The sequence below is a fragment of the Periplaneta americana genome, chromosome 17 (assembly GCF_040183065.1).
Source record: "Periplaneta americana isolate PAMFEO1 chromosome 17, P.americana_PAMFEO1_priV1, whole genome shotgun sequence".
Lineage (NCBI taxonomy): Eukaryota > Metazoa > Arthropoda > Insecta > Blattodea > Blattidae > Periplaneta > Periplaneta americana.
Genome location: NC_091133.1, coordinates 39,461,671 through 39,478,365, shown reverse-complemented (window position 1 = coordinate 39,478,365; position 16,695 = coordinate 39,461,671). Strand labels below are relative to the sequence as shown.

General features: G+C 33.6%; 1 protein-coding gene across 1 annotated transcript in view; it reads left to right on the top strand.

Moving 5' to 3' along the window:
• The first annotated feature begins 2,084 nt into the window (after positions 1-2,084).
• Positions 2,085-16,695, top strand: part of LOC138692736 (uncharacterized) — a 420,307-nt gene continuing 405,696 nt past the window's right edge. The window contains exons 1-2 of the mRNA XM_069815928.1: positions 2,085-2,106; positions 2,206-2,235. Coding sequence (XP_069672029.1) covers positions 2,085-2,106; positions 2,206-2,235 — 52 coding nt within the window. The remainder of the gene's footprint in view (positions 2,107-2,205; positions 2,236-16,695) is intronic.

The following is a 16,695-nucleotide window of genomic DNA, read 5'->3' as shown; positions in this document are numbered from 1 at the left end:
TCATTTTGTTTCGTCGGAATTTGTATTTGGGTGTCTGGTAGTGCACCATCATGCAATTTGTGTATCAGAAATCCTGAAGAATAATTTGTAATTATTTTCCAGCTTTATATTTGGGAAGTAATAAAAATAGCAATTTGGTTTAGTACATGCGATAAGCTAATGATAAGAACATACAATTCAATTGTATGACTACAGTATACCGAATATTGATTATTAGAGTGTTTAGTATTAGTATTTATTTATTTAACCTGGTAGAGATAAGGCCGTCAGGCCTTCTCTGCCCCTCTAACCAGGAGATTCCAACTATAATATGAAGAATAAAATTACAATTAGTATTAAATTTACAGAGTAGAGTTGTATCTGATGTAGAATCTAGAATAGTATTAAGGTTTGTATTGTATCTTTTATTATTACATCATGTAATAATGTAAAAAAAGAACACGTCTTTATACTTTAGTATAATAGTTTTAATTTATTCCTTTCTTTTTATGATATTTTAAAATGAAAGTTAGTAACATAAGGCAAGCGTGCTTTACTGGATACTTTAATGACATGCGGTAAAATACAAACGCATAGCGGATCGAACTACAGTACAAAGAGATTTGGATTAGGAACGCATTTTGTGATTAAAATTTCCCGACACATGTATTATTTGTTCTTACTGTTCATCAACAATAGTCATACTTTAAGTGTATACGTATGTTACCAATATTCGTTGTTTAGTTAATTCTTCGTTTGTATTAATTTTAATTTTCCCACATATGTATTCTTCATTAAATTCACTACATTCTGTTGAAAAAGTAATAGTACATGTAGGATATATAATAAAAATTCTAAGGGTGATACACCCATGTGCAATGCGTTGTCGAGCCTTCGGTATTTCAACTTTAACTTATTTAAATTATTTTGTATCAATATATATCTTTTCCCGCCCATAGCTGCCTGATGTAAAGTATGATGCCTAGGACCAGGGGTACGGAATGAGCGTTGATTCGCGTCCAAGTTGAAGAAGAAATTTCCTCATGAAATTTCGGCCAGTGTTGGGACCGGTACCCATTCAACATTGTAATAAATTTGGAGATTTAGAATGAATAGCGAAATCCGCTTTCGTAATCCAGTTATAACGGATGGAGAGATCATCGTGGTGATTACGTATTGTTCCGTACAGGTATGGTCCGTCCCAGGTATCTGTGGAGTAGAAAGACGAAACAAGACCTCTGCGCAAGTAGTATGTAGGAGAGATAGGGCCAGTGACTCCTCTGGGGAGGTATTACCTGAAAGAAGCGAGCAATCGCTTGCAGAAGAGGATAATTTCTGTCTGAACTCTATTCTACTTTCTACTACAAGCATCTTACCACTTAGCGGACTCAAGCTGACGCTGCCCGCAATACACTCCGGCACAGCTAGACTCCGCCCCCATATGCGCAAAGTTACTCCACAGATTCCTGGGACGGACCACAGAATGACAGCTCACCTCTTCTTAAGCATGTGGACGTGAGGCCACCACTAGACTGATTGGTCTTGGCCCTTCATGGGCTTTCGCATTACCGATTATTATTATTGTTGTTGTTGTTGTTGTTATTATTATTATTATTATTTATTAATACTATTATTATTTTGGTCTTTATTTAATCCTTCGATAATGCGTGTTATTAAAAACACAGTGGCATACCGAGTCACTTCATAATATTAGACCTAATTTTGCACGGCACACAGTACTTCAGAATTTATTGAAAAAAATTATCGTCTACATAGTTTATTATAAGCAATGAAGAAACTATTATTACTTGTTTTAATCTTTCCTTAATTAACGTATAGTCATCTGTAAACCTATAATTTTCTCTAACAGCTGCTTCACTTTAAATATTTTGTTAATTCATATATTAACTTTGCTTTGAAAACAAAGACTACACCCTAAGAAGGACTTCAAAAGCCTATCAAACACAGAAAATAACAACACAATGTCTTTTATGTTAATTATACGCACTGAAAATTGAGTAGTTTCAGTGTAGAACATAATGCAGCATTGTTAATATCAGTCGTAATCAGCTTAAGTGAAAACATGTCAAATTGTAACTAAAACCATGATATGGATTTTAAAAAGAAGTACTTGAATCTGTTCATATCATTAAGATGATTATTTTAATATATTATGTATCTATTTGTTGTCACGTGGAACTGATTACTTGTTCTTCTTTTTTACAGTGAAGAAAGCAAGATACGTCGGGGTCCAAGGTAAGTACTAGATGTTTTCATTTCAGTTGTAGCTTATTTAATTTTTTTAATAAAAGTTATTTATTTATAACAATTTAAGTGATTGAAGTTCTTAGTAATGCAAATCTCTCGAGAAACTGTCTTTCTATAGTATGAAATATGAGTGTGTATTTCAGAAGACAGTTAAAAGAATTATAAAATCAACATTACGTTTTAATTATAAGTGTGAATATATACATTAAAATGAATTAGGTCTGTATTAATAGTTAGAAATCAATAAAATCATTGCTTATCTTACGTAAAGTATGATTTCCTTTTGAAAATATTTCTAATTGAAGATCAAGAAAATCATTGCTTATCTTACGTAAAGTATGATTTCCTTTTGAAAATATTTCTATTTGAAGATCAATAAGTCTGAATTCCTTTTGCAAATATCTTTTCTAGTTGAAGCTCAGTATTTAGATAGGTTAACCTATTAATTTTATTTATTTTTGGTGATAATTGATCATTCTGAATAAAATAATTCGACTGTCTCTCTGTTTAAGAGATAATAGAATCTAAAAGTACATTAATTCATGGTCCCTTTAATTATGTACGAAATTTTTTCCTATTAATATCATGAGATTCGAATCGACCAGTGTTCTTGAGATCAGTTAAAAATAACGTTACACATGTTCATCTGTTAGTAAATATTTATTTTATCTAGAGACAATTTTACTTCATGTTGGCCTGCCTTACGAAAATTTTGGAATTCTTCCAATCTAACACCACGTAATACACAATTATAATCCCTCGCATGATGTGAAATCATTACAATATGCAGTTAATATTTTTTTTGGTCCTATAGAATACATCTGTTATGGTAACAATATTAGAGGAGAAAAATTCGCTCCGGCGCCGGGGATAGAACCCAGGTCCTTGGTTCTACGTACCAAACACTTTCACACTGAACTAGGCCGAAGTTCAATCCACAGCACCGGATCGAACCCCTCTACTGAAGTGTTTTTTCCCTTTGTGGCCTGACTCCAAGTTGGGCATGTATGTTGACATTTCTTATATTAAGTCAACTGCCATTTTACAAGGAGCGCACTCATTTGAGTGACGTGGTGGCCGGGATTCCACATATATGCCCAACTTGGAGTCAGGCCACAGGGAAAAAACACTGGAAGAGAGGGGTTCGATCCGGTGCTGTGAATTGAACTTCGGCGTAGTTCAATGGTGATAGCGCTTGGTACGTAGAACCAAGGATCCGGGTTCGATCCCCTGCGCCGGAGCGAATTTTTCTCATATGATATTAATAGATGGATAAAATTATTATCTCTACTACTAACTGAGCGATTTTATTGAAATTTTAAAATGTAACTCTTTAGGCGGGGAAATTAAGTTCTCTTATGGGCGTTTGGATTTTGTTGCTACGGAATTATGTAGTTAGCTATGCTATCGCATAAATAAAGTTCTTAATGCCTGCAGTTTTTCACAAGTTTACAAAAATTATTGCATAAATTAGTGGGAATAAAGCTACTGCCTGGTAGTGCATATTCTGTGTGGAGTTACGACGTTGTAAGTCGAAACCAATGTGAGGTCACATTGTTGAGAAGCTTTTTGATAGAAAATATGCGGAAATCAGGGGCTGAAAGAACGGTTGCGTGGCAACTAAGAAAACATGTAATTAAATTGCCGAAAATGCAGCCGAAATTTAAAAAGAATAGACCGGAACGAGCGCGAGAATGAAGATGTAGAAATATTCATTTTCTAACCTCTTTTGCAGTTCATTTACGAAGTGTCAATGAAATAGTGAATGTCCCTACACCACCAACAGTCAAAAGGAATTACTAATACAACTGATGATGTGGAATTAAATCGTAGTCCAGCATGGAAAGACTTAAAAACAAATAAAAGTTCTCATCATGTATATACAATCAATTTGGTCTTGTGTACTTCATTTTCAATATTTTATTTTAGATATGTATCATAAACCAATTATTTCATTTTTAAATTCAGTAGAGTATTGAGTATAGAGTGGATCGGGGGAAGATGCCTAACTTTTTCTTTGATTGAAAATTTAAGATACTGTTCATTTGTTTTGAATTTCATATTGAAATATCAAAGTCTGGAAGGTATTTTGAAACTAAATTTTTGGTACAAAAGAGAAAACATTAATTACCTTGTTTATAGATACAGGTTTTCTTCTTACTTGCACTGTAGGCATCTTTCCCCGTTAGTCGGGTAAGATGGCAAATACCATTAACACATTTACTAATATATGTATTTTACCTGAACTTGGTTTGATAAATGTAAATAACAAAAATCTGAAGCTCATGGACACTTTTTTTACTCGTTTTTCACTACTTAACAATGCAGTCATTGCACATATTTTATTTCCGTGTGCAAGACTCGTGAAATCATTTCTTGCACACAATGAATTCAATCCAGTACATTTTTTTCCATCTTTTTTTAGGTGACGTTTAAGTGTACGGTATGGAATCCCGTATGCTTGCGATGCTCTAAAACAGTTCATACACCCTATTCTAACATGTTCCATCGCAAGTTGAAGACTGTCCTCAATCTACTTACGTCTTTCAGAGGACCGTACGCAGTGTTTACGTATTCCCTGCAATAAAACAAAAAATAAAACTCTTGCAACAAAATTCCATCTTACCCCCCAAAAAAGTGAGCATCTTCCCCACATATCGGAATAAGATTCCTAGTGCTATGACGCAACCTAAGATGACGGAACAATGTCCTTGGTTGTTAACAATACAAACTTTAGAACCTTTACTACAATATCCATTACAAAGGTTTAAAAGTTATTACGAATTCAAGGATGTATTAAAATTTTAACATACCTTTGCAGTTATTTCATAGCAGAAAAATGAGCTGTTTTCTTGCTTTTCTTTTTTTCACAACAAGAACACGTGGCAAAATGAGTTAGCTTCCACTCTACAGACATTCAATTGTCTCAGTGATCATAAAGACATGCGCGTGGCGTTCTCTCTTGGAAGAATGTGAAACTACAAAGAAACAAGCATCTTCCCCCGATAGTTATATCCCTCCGATTCACTCTAATTAAGAGTGTTAAATTTAACCCAAATTTATCAACTCTAATTGCATAAACGTTAAAAAAAATACTACTCGCTTGCAGCTTAATATGTTATGTCTCTGTTGAATGTAGAGGTTATATACATTTTCCACATTTTGTTATTGGTATACTCTCATTCTTAGAGATCTCATATTTACTGCATGACTTTCGTTATTATAACATTGAAGTTAAGAATTCGTTTCACTAAGAACAATTGTTTGTATACATATGAAGTCTGATTAGTGTAATATATAGCAAATTGGAGATTTATGTAATGGAGGGGAAAAGGAACTGGCCACCCTATCTCACTATCTCCTGGCATAGTTGCCTCATAATTGGTGCTATGTTGGTTTCACTTGTGAGGTTCAAACCTGTCTTCGGATAGTTGACTGAGCAACAATAATCAGAAAGAGCTTTCCTTTTATATTCTAAAATGTAGGAATAATTAAAGTCAATAACAATTCTAGCCACTGGAGGAGATATTTTTGTCGAAACTGTAGGAAAAATATTATATTTCTCTATTCCGTTTCTTGTTTTCGGTCTACATTTTAATGTTCCTCCATAAATGTTTCAAACAAAAAAAGGTACAGATTTACGACACTTGGCTGTTGATCATTTAGATTGTTGAAATAGATTGCCCTACAGCGTTAGACGCATATTAGTAACATTTGTAATTGAAACAGCATCATTTAATAAGATAAAAAAGAATCTGTTACTCGAGAAAATACCGGTTTGTTTCCATTCGCTTTCTGTTCAAACATAAAGACATTAGGTTCAGCTCTTGTGACTTGATTTTTTTGTGCTTATGGCAGGTAATTGACTGTTAGTCATTCACCCATATGAAGCCAGTTGTGTAGTCCAATTTACCGACAGAGTAGTTGCCCAGGGTGCGCTATAGGAGGCTGGTCTAATCTACACCCGCGATGAGATGATGGAGATTTGTTGGGATGCCACAGGGGGAACCCAAGCTCCCGGAGAAAACCTCTGTGTTACCTGGATCACGGGCTTGCCCAACACAAGTTATAAATCGGGAATACGTCGGGGATCGAACCTAGGTCCACAGGATTATAAGTTCAGCGCTCTAGGCACTAGAACACCGTAGCGGCACTTGATTTAAAATTGAAACCTTATTTTACACCTTCTTTTAAGTTTTAATATTTAACTTTACTGTAGGTATGGACAAATTAGAAACAAACTTGTCGAAAAATAATGTCTGTACTTTGTTTGATCATATGAAATATTTTTCCTTCTTTTTAAGCCTATGTTCTGAAACTCGCCCTGAAGTAGCTGTGCTGTCATTCCAACTGTTGGTTATGATGAAATTAACTGGAGCTCACTGTTTCGCTTTGTGAGTAGTGTAAATATTGTCTGAGCCGTGAACGGAAGTCTGGAAATACGTGCGGAATTGAAGTGATTTCAGTGAGCGATTGTCAGGTGTTTTACTGGAACTTCAGCACCAGAGAGAGAGAGAGAGAGAGAGAGAGAGAGAGAGAGAGAGGGTGTAACTTATGTTACAGTCTAGTATATACAGTCACGAACCTCAATACTTACTAAATATGCAAACATAGACAGTTGAAATATGCAGCCATAGATAGTTGCTAGCCACCAGGATCGCTACTATCGCCTCATCACAGACTCTTTCCCTAGACGACAAAATGTATTGTACTTTCGATATCGTGTTATTTTGAAAAAAATAACACCTTCCTTCCACTATTGAAATATGAAATACATAAGGTTCATATATTATTTTCATAAAGCATATATTATATTTTATAAACTCACCTTCCTGGATCTTTCGGAAGAAGGATAACTCTGACCTCTTTTTCTTAGAATTTATAGTGCAACAAACGTCTCCTTGTCCCATATTATTATTCAAATTATTGTATTTTAGCCATTTACAGTTATTACAACCGATAACAAACATTTCACAGTTTACACAACTTTTCACAACAAAGCAAAATACGGCACAGTCTATGCCTTTTCGATCTGGACTGCCGTAATGTAAGTTCGAGTTTTCTATTTCAGTATATGGAGCTCAATAAAATATTATAATTCTATTACGTATCATTGCTAAGTTTTATTTAGTGTAATATGTCCATAAGTTTCGTGTACTTCTTGCTGCATAATATGTTGCAGAAATAATTATAAAACTGTGTTATTTCAATGTGAAGAGAATTTTACATGTTAACATCATCTGTTCGCATCAACATTTTAAGTTAAGAATTGAAGCTATTTTGAGGTTTAATAAAAAAGAATTTACATTGTGATTTTAATTTAGCACATTTACCTTCCTTAATTGTAGACAGAAAATTTACTATACCACTCCTATGAAATTAGTGTACATACGATTGTGTTACTTCGGCTCCTAGGTTGTAGATAAATACAGTAATTCAGTCTCAATTGTAGTATTAAAATACAGACAAATTGAATGTGAGGGGTATCATACATGACAGTATGTTTACTTATAATGTATACTTGCGAATATAGGATTATAAGTTAAATATAGTAAACATAACCTATAATTTTCATGCGACATAATATACCGGTACATATGTAATGGCAGGGCATTGGAGACCACTAAAATTAGACAGAAAGGGGCAACTGGTACAATAAACATAACTTATAATATCAGCATATCTAAATATCCGTGCGGTGCAACTGAAAATTATTGAATCGTGCATAAATGAATGTACAAGAATTTCACAATATTTAATCGAAATAAAAGCAGGTATTACACATACGAACAACGTAATTTTCACACCAAAAATAATATTACACCTTAACTCTCAAGTGAATTATGTCTGAAATGTCTCATAATCATTGTTTTAAATTTTATTAATGGAATTACACTACATTTCAGAGAAACATATGTTACTGTTTATGCATTCCAACTAATTTATATGGTTGAAACGCCGCCCTTCGTGATCGGGCTAAGCGAGTTACATGGTCTGCCTTACGGCCTGTATTAGATCACGATGGCTGTGGCACAGTCTATTGTTCCTAGTACTCACAGCGCTCCAAGCGGCTATCAACTATCGCGAGAAATGCAAAAAATCACTCCAAGCTTCGCGACTGTATATATTAAACTGTGCTTATTTGTAACGTTTATAGCTGATGTACTTTTATTCCAATCTCCACTAGTTTCACCTCTATCATGGGACTTACTCGAAGCGTGCATACATTTATAGCATACGTAAAAACTTCTAGGTCTAGGAAGTGTACGTAACAAATTCATTTCCACCGAGTGGCTTCATTACTGCTTGGAAAGGCTTCCACATTCATCCAACAAAAATTATTTATCGTATTTCAGTTTTACGGAATATAACTTTAGTGGAAGAATAGCAAAGTTTTCGTCTATAATTTGACATGGCAATTAACAGCATAACAGTAATACGTTACTACAGACTGAACCAGACAGGGCTATACTCCTAACCGCACTCACGGCGGCTGATTCATACATAACGACGCTACCATATGGGGAGGATTCGTTCCGCGCCTTTTCACAATTCATGTTCGAAATGACGTCCTTCTAATGTCTAGCAGGCTGCACATGTCCTGAAGACATGTCTAGCAACTCGCCGCAGTTCGTTCTCCTAAATGGCTCGAATTTCGTGCCTGATATTTTGTTTCAGTTCTTTAAGTAAAAATTAAATCGAGAAAGTTGTATTCTATATATCAGTAACAATGAAAATGATGTACGTGGCACCCAGACTATGGTTTATAAAGTACTGAAATATCTAAATACAGATGATAGAGACTCAATTGTATATAATAAGATCAAAACATGTGAATGGCTTAAATATTTCAAAAGCTTGTGGACAAGTGACACTTTAGAAGATGAAATAGAAATACAAATTGGAACCAACATACTCGTACCTACAATGGATATAGATTTAATAGAATTTGAGGAAATGGAATCAATATTAAATTCCTTTCGCAATAACAAAACTGCAGGAAATGACGGACTAAATATGGAACTCTTTAAATATGCTCCAGTGGAAATAAAACATAGACTCCTACACATAATAAATTTATGTTGGACAATGTTCCAAATGTCCAATGAATGGAAAGAAGCCGTAGTGACTCCAAGTTTTAAGAAAGATGATTGACGGAACTGTATGGAACTATTTGGCTGAGTATGCTAGTATTTTATTAATAAGTACAATATAATTAGCATGGAGTGAATTCTAAGGTGTTTCGGTTTTGAATAACAACGCAGTGAAATGTGTTATAAAACGTTTATATTTTTTCATGTTGCATATTTGTGGCATTAATAGGTATTGGTGGAGATTAAAATTTGTACATAAATGATGTTACCTGTTTAAGAATTCACACGGATTTGTATTTTTAAGAACAAAACATTCCACAAGATCTCCTTGTCTTATTGTATGACCGGCATATATTAATACTTGTCCGACGATATCTTCTTTTAATTTTTTTTTAGACATTTAAATTATGTGAGATATTGACGTGAAATTATACTACAGAAGCTTCGTTAAATATTTTTACTTATAGTAAAATAACACTTACGGGCTAGACGGCGTCGAATTGGATGATCAAGTATAGTTTTAATTAGACAGCCCACTGCATATTTTATCTTACTTTATACAGAGTGTAAATTATATAAATTTCCAAAAAAATACTAGCGATAGAGTATAAATTACTGAACAAACGAATCTAATACAATTTTACTGTAACTTGTGTCGTTTCTCTAGAAAAAAATTCTATCTGTGAGTCTAACGTTTTTGGAAATGGTAGTAGACCGTAATTATTTACTTCATTTCACCAAGTAGATTGAAACTGTAGTGATATTCTTGTTTACAAATCAGAATATTCTGTTGTCTCTCTGTTGTGGTGGTGTTAGCATGTGTTGGACGGATGGTCATTGACAATAACGTTCACATTTACTGGAACAATATTAGATTACTATCAAACCTAACAACATGGTAGTTTTGGAATTAAAAACATAAATAGAAAAAAAGACAAAATTTCACTACACATCATGTTTAATAGACCGATATGTACAGTCTGTATATTTGTGGCAGTTTATGTCGTTTACACGATGTATAAATAAGGATGTTTCTGTGGAGCCGTAACAGAAACGTTGCCTACGACGCTTCAGTGGCAGCACAAATGAAAGATATATGCCCCTACTCGTATGTACTTCGTGACCAAGCCAGTCTGAGCAAGTCTCCGTGTTACCATGTGGGTTATAGCGCGTGACTTGTGATTTTTTGTGTTTATTTTAAGTGGCTATGAATATAATGGTTGACTGGAAGAGGAAGCCTTATGGCCTTAACTATGTCCGTAAAAAATAAATATATTATGTATTAAATAAATAAATAAGTATATGCGTATATAAGAAAACAAGTCAGTGTAACTACTAATAAATAAATGAATAAATACATAAATAAATAAGTATATGAGTATATAAGGAAACAAGAAAGTTTAAATACTAATAAATAATAAATAAATAAATAAAAATCAATAAATGAATAAAATTGTAATTCCCAGGTAACTTGATAGTGTAATATTTTATGTTTTTTACTGAAATCTAGGAAGCATATTTTATATTAAGCCTATAACATGCCTGTTATATTATTCGTTAGTTGAAATTAAGTTGTGTGTCTCAGAATTTCTCGTAAGAACATAATTATGATATGTAAACAAATATAAGGATTCCCCAGTTTAATATGATTAAAATTACACATCATTCAGGTTATAGGCTAGTGCCTTCTTCCTCTTCCTGATTAGTCTCTTTCTCCAACTGAGCCTACTAGTATTTTTGGACATTCTGTACTACTTTGAACTTTACAATACCAGTATAATTTTGAAACCGTGTTTCTGTACGTCCAATAGATTAATCTAGAAAGTAGAATCATCTAAAAAGTTGTTTTTGTTTAATATTGTGTACATCTTCAAATTAAAAAAAACTAAGAGTTAAAAGAATACTGTATATCAACGGGACTATTAAAATTTCCTGACGTCGATGATAACAGTGCCGTATTCTTATCAATATAAAGACAACTTATCAGAAGTAGACTTTTGGATATTCCATGTAACGAAACATAAATTTACAACGTTTCGGGACTACATACAGACTCCACCATCAGGGCAATTCTGTACGACTTGAAGATTTGTCTACTTTGTTGGGTCCCATATCCTTGGTTAGTTGAAGTAACTGGGCAGTAGGCCTATTGAAATTTATCAGTGAAATAAGCATAAAGAGAGGAGAAAGAAAAAATAAACGAAGGCTCAGGTTTGCGAGAGAATTTGTAGTTGTGGAATAGAATCTATGCACCCTCATGTGAGCTCCAATCCACTTCCCACAGTAATTTAAATATCCTTACTCCTTGTATAATGTCTGACGTCAAATGAAATATTCGAAAATATATGAAAATACATTGTAATAAGTTATATATATAGGCTATATGGAAAAGAAACTTAAATAATTTGAGATTAATAAAACTAAGTTATAATATGAATTATCACTAATAGGAATTTGAATAATTAAATCACATAAATTAGTAGCCTATTTATATGTTTTGGACGTAGTATAGAGAGATCGTCTCGCTCCATGGCGTCGTGGTCTAAAGCATCCTGCCTAGGACTCGCGTTACGGAATGCGCTCTGGTTCGAGTCCTCATGGGGGAAGAAATTTTCTCATGAAATTTCGGCCAGTATATGGGACCGGTGCCCAACCAGCATCGTGATGCACTTGGGGAGCTACGATAGGTAGCGAAATCCGGTTGCGAATGCCAGCTATAACGGCTGGGGGGATCATCGTGCTAACCACACGATACTTCCATTCTGGTTGGATGATCGTCCACCTCTGCTTCGGCACGTGGGCGTGAGGTCAGCAACCGGCTGGTCGATCTAGGCCCTTCACGGGCTGTAGCGCCACGGATTATTTATAGAGAGATCCATGTATAATTTGAGAGCTGTTACGCGTGCATCGACGCAATGAGTTTTACGAACTTAGGTTACTTGATCCCGTATCAGCTGCGTCAGCCTTCCGGGGAAACAGCAGCGCGTGATTGTCCAGTCTTCTAATGAAATTAGGCAGAGATTTTTTGTGAAAATTTATTTATGGAGTAAAAACACCGTAAAATTTGTTAAAGTGCATTCGTAAGCTTCTTTCAAAATATCTGAAATCTTGCATTCTACAACCTACATGTTTATGGAATGTTTATTATCCTGTATTATTTTAATACTTGCTTACGGAACCCGGAGGTTCATTGCCGCCCTCACATAAGCCCGCCATCGGTCCCTATCCTGAGCAAGATTAATCCAGTCTCTACCATCATATCCCACCTCCCTCAAATCCATTTTAATATCTTCCCATCTACGTCTCAGCCTCTCCAAAGGTCTTTTTCCCTCCGGCCTCCCAAGAAACACTCTGTATGCATTTCTGGATTCGCCCATACGTGCTACATGCTCTGCCCATCTCAAACGTCTGGATTTAATATTCCTAATTATGTCAGGTGAAGAATACAATGCGTGCAGTTCTCCGTTGTGTAACTGCTTCATATTAATTTAATAGTATTAAAAAATAATAATAATTTTGAGACTTACGGAAATCAAATTAAATGTTAAAAATGATCAACTTTTGATTGAATACAGACTCGAAATCTAGTCAAGAAATTTTGAAACACACTCTGAAACTGCTGTGAGCTGATAAATTTCACGACATTTAATAAAAGAAGACACAAACTCTTTCAGACAATCTCCTATGTGATTTTTGAGGTATTGATATTCACTGCAATATTGCCTCAATATCGGTTAACTTTTTTCCGTCAATATGCTTATACTTCTTTTCGTTAACACAAAACCCGTATTATGCCAATTTCGAATGAGTGCATGGATATTTGACTTGGTTGATAGATAGATTCTGGATATTTTGTGACGTATCTTAAAAATGCATTCTCAATACGTTTTACAGAGCTTTTATTCCTTAAATAAGTTTCCATTAGAGTAATTCTCTATGTATTACTGTACTGGACTCTACCACAGTCTACTATATACAGTCGCGAAGCTCAATATGTACTAAAAATTCAAACATCGGTAGTTGTCCACCACTAGGATCGCTACTATCGCCTCATCATCGCAGATCTCTCTCCTAGTAGACGACAAAGTATGTTACACTTTCGTTGTGTTTTTTTGGAAAAATTAACACCTTCCTTCCATTATTGAAATATTAAATGCATAAAGTTAATTTATTATTTTAATGAAGTATATTAAATTCCACCATAAACTCGAAGATACCTGCAAGAAATAGGTTAATATTATTTTTGTTTGTGCAAAACGAACTTAAATTTACTATAATCGCTTCACTCATTCAAGATTATAGCGATAATTAACTATGAAACAAATAAATATTAATTTGCATTTCTCTTTACAACAATAATAATGGAAATATGAATTAATGGAGTAACTTACGTGTACCGGTACTTGTAGTGTAGGCTTATGTAGTTAACAAAGTGGGATGAGGTTAAGCAATAATAATCACACCAGAATTGGAAATAAAACGTGATCAATAAATTTTATTGTAACAGACGTTTTCTACGTCTCTAGTAAAGTAACAAATAAAAATAACAACAAAATTAACAGCTATAATTAAAAACATATCCTTAGAAAAAAAAAGTAGGCCTAAGCAATAATAACAGACGTTTTCTACGTCTCTAGTAAAGTAACAAATAAAAATAACAACAAAATTAACAGCTATAATTAAAAACATATCCTTAGAAAAAAAAGTAGGCCTAAGCAATAATAATCCCACCAGAATTGAAAATAAAACGTGATCAATAAATTTCGTTAAAACAAACTTAATTTTTCTACGTCTCTAGTAAAATATTATTATTCCAATTATTGTATTTTGGCCATTAACATTTTCATTACAACCAATAACGAACATTTCACAAGCATCAATGTGAAATACGCAACGAGCTAGCACTCGATGGAAATACGACACAGTCCAAAGTCGACCATGGACAGTCTATTGTTTCTAGTTGCTAACAGCTTGGAGCGCTTTATCACGAGATTTGCAAAAAATCACCTCAAGCTTCGCGACTGTATATAGTAGACTGTGACTCTACACCATTGCGTTAGTGGAGCTGGATGGCACGTGTTACTTCTTCCCGAAAGGTTGACTCGGCTAAAACGGGAGCAGGTGACGTAAGTGTCGACACCGTCTTGTATCGATGGTCGCTATGACCGGTCTCAAATTATAAATGGATTTCTCTGTAATATGTACTCAATATGCAATCAGTGCTCTGAACCGCCGCAAGGTGAATATGGCGAATAAATATTATATAAAATAAAATAAAATATTTATAAATCCAACCTTCCTTTAATTTTACTAGAGAAAAAAGTATTAAAAATTTGTTTTAAAAAGGAGAAAGATTACATTGTTGTTTAAACATTTCAGAGTTTTCAACATTAAACAAATTTATTGTTTTATTTTATTAAAATATTTTCACAGAAAACTTAATAATTTTGAAAGGTATATACGTAAATATATGGGTAAAACTAAAAATACGAATTCTCAGCGTTTATCTGAACCTGAATGTAAAACCAATGCAGCTTTTTATCATAGCGTGAGTCCAGGTCCCAGATTATTAAACAAATTTTATTCTAATATTATTTTAACCACGAATCCTCTCCAAATTAATAAAGAAATAAAAAAAATTGTATTGGATTTATAGTTTGGGTTTAAACATATTAAACACTTTTTAATCTGTATTCACTCTCAATTTTAATTTTATTTTTGTCTGTATTGGAATCCCCTCCTGAACACGAGTCTTACTCATTCAGGAATGGGCTAGTTTATCTTACATTGTATTAACTTGTATTCATTTCAAACTTATTAGCATTAAAATAAATAAAAATTAAAAAAAAATAAATACCAAACCATTGTAATAACGGTGATGAAGAAAATTTGTATTAGCAGTGTTACGCTTGGGTTGTGGCATTTTGGATAGTTGAAATAACATAAATCTATTTTATATGTAAGTTATTTTTAGAACATGTATAAAGTTTTTATTCTCTGTGTTTCTACGAACATGTAAAATCGGTTTCTTAGTCTCCTCAACATGAACTCACTGTCCCTGTTTAATGCTCTGGAAGATATGGAAGCAGTTTTTATTTGTTCTTGAAGTATAGACGGAGACGACGACAAATTAAGATAGAAAAAAAAAACATACTCATACATAATTATGGCTATTTATTTACATACCACTTAAACCAGCACACACAATTTTAATATTATTCTTTTGACATCTCAGAACTGAATAGTTTATATGCTGCTCGGCGTATAGGCCATCAGATCACCATGCTGTAAATTCTAAACATAATATCCAAGTTATTAAGGCATATAGCCACTTGAATATATCTGTTTTGCACAATCGTTGGAAATATGATATATTATCAAGAATAATTATAGCACAGACGAATTCAAATATATTAACTCATGTCAAGCTTTTTTATACATTTTGGAATGCATTCAAATAATTCATTTGATCCTGTTATATCTAGCAACATAAAGCACACACACAGATATATATATATATATATATATATATATATATATATATATATATATATATATATATATATAGGAATAGTTTGAGTTTGATTGTTCTTTTGACCACTTGTTTGGGCTTTCAAATATAATGGATCCAACAAATAGACAATCTTGCTGGACTTAGATGACATAGCTACGATAGTGAAATTTGTAAGTAGTTTCGAAAATTTTGAGGCATTATATCTCAACATGCTTGTACTGTTAGAAATTTAAAATGTGTCTTCTTATCATATTTAACACATCTAACATTAATTTTGTTGCCTATCCTTTATATTGATTGATATGAAACGCTTAAATGTGCGTTAAAGCTTTGGTTCTTTAGCTGCATTCAACAATCACAAAATACTCAAATATTCAATTGAATTGCAGTGCAGCCTTAATGGACCATAAGGACGAATCTTTCGGGATTCGAGCAATATTACTCTGAATAAAATGTATGAAAAGTAAAGACAATTCAAAATTATGAAAATCCATTTTCTGAATCCAAGTTATAGGTAATTCGTGATTGACGGGGAAATTGTAAAGTGTTATTGACTTTTATTCAAAGTGTTATTTATTTTTATGTGATAGCATCATGATATGAAATGTAGTGATATACAATTTGAGATTATCGGGCGTGTTTTGAGATTTATTGTCTCCGACGTACCGAAATGACTTACATATTTCATCACAAGGGTCGTAATATGTCAAGGCCTGTGTGACCTCCTACACTGTTGAGTCTGAAGCCTGTGTCTGGCTGTAATCCAGTTATTTTAGAATAAACACACAAAAAGAACTCAAAAGAACGAGCGATCATTCAGATTTATTACAACCACTGTTC